This window comes from Epinephelus moara, chromosome 9 (assembly GCF_006386435.1).
Source record: "Epinephelus moara isolate mb chromosome 9, YSFRI_EMoa_1.0, whole genome shotgun sequence".
In the NCBI taxonomy this organism is placed as follows: domain Eukaryota; kingdom Metazoa; phylum Chordata; class Actinopteri; order Perciformes; family Serranidae; genus Epinephelus; species Epinephelus moara.
In genome coordinates, this window is record NC_065514.1 from 3768958 (window position 1) to 3772752 (window position 3795).

Sequence of the window (3795 nt, forward strand, 5' to 3'; positions counted from 1 at the left end):
TCCCAGTTTCGGAAAAACTCTAAGACATCAACAGCGAAAGGCAACACACTGATCATTGTCAGGTATGTTTATGAAGTGGACTTATCCAGCCTTGGAGTCTTTTGATTGTTGTTGTGCTGGTTACTCTGAATGCACCAAAAGAGTAAGGGCTGGACTAAAAAGTAATTTATAATTGATTTGAGAATCAAGAAAAGTGTGAGGCTGAGACAATGTGTGTATTGATTAAAGTTTTACTTTTTCCACAGGATTATTAACACCATCAATTCACATAGACATCACTCCCAAAGTTCTGATCAATTCAGGACCTCGTACTCTCTAGCAGTTGAAGCCAAACATGGAGAACACTGGAAATGTGTCAAAAATAACTTATACTAATAGCTTTTCAGCTAATGTCTTTCCTTTTTTTTACAGGAATACTAACACCTCATCAAAATTTGACAACATCACCTGCAGAGATCTCATTTATTCAGGATCTCCTGTCTACCAGCTGAAACCAAAGAAAGAAAATATTGGCACTCTGACAAAAATGACTCTTGGTGAGAAAGATCCAAACAAGATAAATAAAACCATCTTGCTTGTGGGTGAAACAGGAGCAGGAAAATCTACTCTGATCAATGCTTTGGTCAACTACACCATGGGAGTGAAGTGGGAGGACGATGTCTGGTTTCAGATTGTAGAGGACGAGAGGAAAAGTGATCGTGTACGAGATCTTTGGCTTTGAAGATAAAACTCTGCCTTACTCTCTGACCATCATCGACACTCCTGGATTTGGAGACACCAGAGGGATTGAGCATGATGCCATCGTCTGTCGAAGATTATTTGACTTGTTCCGATCAGACGATGGCATCCATGAGATCAATGCAGTGGGTCTGGTGATGAAAGCAAGTGAGAATCGACTGAGTGACCGACTGAGGTACATCTTTGATTCAGTCATGTCTCTGTTTGGAAAAAACATGGAGAAAAAGATTGTCATCCTCATCACACACTCAGATGGTCTGACTGACAGCACAGAGAGAACAAGAAGAAATAAGTTTGCTTTAAAGTGTGTGGGACGTAACAATGAAAGGAATGAGTCAATTCACTGATTTCCTGAAAAACACTGAACCTCAAAACCTGGAGAAAACCATCGAAGTGTTGAGGGCACAAATCAGACTGACAGCCTGCATCCACAACCTGCAGGAAAGGATCGTGCTGACTGAACTAAAACAGAGAGAAATCCATCAGACTCAGGAAACTCTGAAGAACGAGGAGTTCACTGTAGATGTTGATGAGGTCTACGAAGAAAAAGAACCTATCGATGGAGAGATGTGGGGGTTGGTGTTTTTTCAAGGAGCTGTCTGCTGTAAAAAAAAGTGTGAGGAGAACTGTCACTATCCTGGATGAACAATGGCTCCAAGTCCCTCATGGTGTGAGGTCATAAAAGATGGCCGCTGCACTTCATGTACCGGGAAGTGTCCTGTATCAGATCATGTGAATGAAAGCTGCTGGAAGAGTCCTTCAATCATATCATCAAACTGGAGCATCTCCACATGGACTACCTGATTGAGAAGATGGAGGAGAAAGGAGACACAGAGAAGGTCCAGAAACTGGAAGAGATTAAAAGATGAATGGATGAAGATGAAGGAACCAGATCAGTGTGGCGCTACATGTCTGGTGCATTGACAGCAGCTGGTAAAGCAGAGAAAGAAAAGAAGTAGTTGATCAGTGTCAGACTGTGAGCAGCAGACATCCAAGAGACAACGACAGCGAAGAGAAACGGCCAACAAATAATAACCTTCCATCCTGCAGAGTAAAACTTAAAGTGTAAAGTTGATGTAATAACTTCATCAGAAAATGAAAATGTAATCAGCTTTTAAATGTAACTGTGTCCTTCATGGAAACAGCGCCCTCTGTGGTTTATAATGTTTCTGTTTGTTCTTGTAGTTTCATGTTTAATGACCAACAGTCACTTCACTGTACACATTACTGACCAGTCTGAACAACAGCTCTGGTTTGAAATGGAGTGAGGACGCCCCCTGCTGGTTAATGCTGAGTACAACAGCTCCCTCCCTCCTCTATATCCTCCTGAGACCTCAGCTTTTGTTTGGTATGCATTTTCAATTTCTCTGAGCTATTTGGGAATGTAGGACCTGATCACTGTTAAACACTACGCATTGTCTTTGAACAGCCAGTAGATGTGTCCTCATACGGGGACGATGGGCTTATCTTTAATAGTCACAAGTGTGTCATAAATTATAAAACTGTTTCAGTTATTTCAACACCTGAACATTGTTGTGCAAAAACTAAACAAAAAGTCCAAATGTCCTCAAACAAAACAATATTTCAGTCCAAATGTCCTCAAACGAGTACTTCATAATTAACAGCATTTAGTTTGTTAATGTTGCTGAAATTGGTCAAATTTGTTGCCATATCAAACTACAGACGTTATTTAGCAGAAATAATTACTGTGATCAGGTTTGCACCTCGTCCACTGTTGTGTCGGGATCACAGGTTGTGACAACAGGTCCAAGTTAAGCAGAATGAAGTATGAGGTGCAGGAAACCCAAAATATGAGGTCCTCATAAGGACGCAGGGTCTCAGGAGGATATCACAAACTAAGGTCACATGGTGTTGGACAGAAATACTTTTATTTATCTGTAGTTTCTTTGTGTTGGTTCATTGTTTCTAATCTTTTTCTCATGTGATTTTTTTAATCGATTCTGATGTCACTCTGATGTACTTTTATTTTATTCATACCCCGCTGTCTTCATGTGTCTTCATGCTTGTAACGACTAGTTAAAACATGTCACATGACGCAGGCCACATGGAAACATTTTGTTCCATTTATTTTGTCCTTTATGTTTTTAACAAGTCATATTGTTAGTGATGTCATATATTGTGTTGTTTTCTGTGAATCCTGAATAAAATCTGTGCTGATGAAGTCAGTTTGTTCAGAGCGTCTTCACTGGACCATCAGCAGGTTTTTGGCTCTGTTGAAGTTTCTGCTGAACTTTGTTTGTCTTTGTTACTGAAACAGTTTGAGTTCATTGTGAGCAGCAGCTCTGACACAGATTCACTGGACAAACACACACCACCATTAAAACTGATGCTTCATTCAAGTGTCATGAAGACTGTTGGTGATGGTTTCTGTAGTGACCACTAGAGGGAGCCAACACTGCATCACTGTAGGGATGATGTGGCCTGACGAGACTCTGCTCAACTTCAACACACACACACCTGTGCCCTATTTCAGAGAGCAGGCTCAATCAGCCCTGAGTGTGTTCAGCCTGAGGTGTGTTCACGGTGAGCGCCACAAGTCATCAGCAATGGAGCACAAGTGACATGATTTTCTCAGGCAGAAAGTTAAAAGCAGAGTTACTTATTTCATTGCAACTGAACTGGAGATTTTAATGACAGCGTAAGAGGTTGGAAGTGTCTTTAAAAAGACTGCAGAGCATGTTAAAAGGTAATTAAGTGATGCAATGTGATGTGTTAATATGTCTAATAAACAGAAAATATAGAGACATTTTTATATATTAACAATTGTCATATGTTTTAATATAATTTGCTGTATCCTCTTATTCGGCTGTAACGTGATGGAGCCCAAACACACTGGGCACAAACTCAACATCAAACACACAGATATTAAACAGACTGGTAAAAGTTTTGTTTCTACTGACTTCACTCTGTCAGTATTAGGCTGAGGTTCATTTAACTGCTGTGAAATGACTTCATGTAATCTCCTTTATTCTCACGTGGAGCTATTATGGGATGTTGAGCCCCATCAATGAGCCAGTTACATCTTTGAATATAAGA

The 3795-nt window shown here is 40.3% G+C and overlaps 1 protein-coding gene across 1 annotated transcript in view; it reads left to right on the top strand.

The window, feature by feature from the left end:
• The window catches only part of LOC126396026 (uncharacterized), a 37495-nt gene extending 34079 nt beyond the window's left edge, over positions 1-3416 (top strand). The window contains exon 5 of the mRNA XM_050053847.1: positions 1414-3416. Coding sequence (XP_049909804.1) covers positions 1414-1542 — 129 coding nt within the window. The 3' untranslated portion in view covers positions 1543-3416. The remainder of the gene's footprint in view (positions 1-1413) is intronic.
• The last annotated feature ends 379 nt before the right edge of the window (positions 3417-3795 follow it).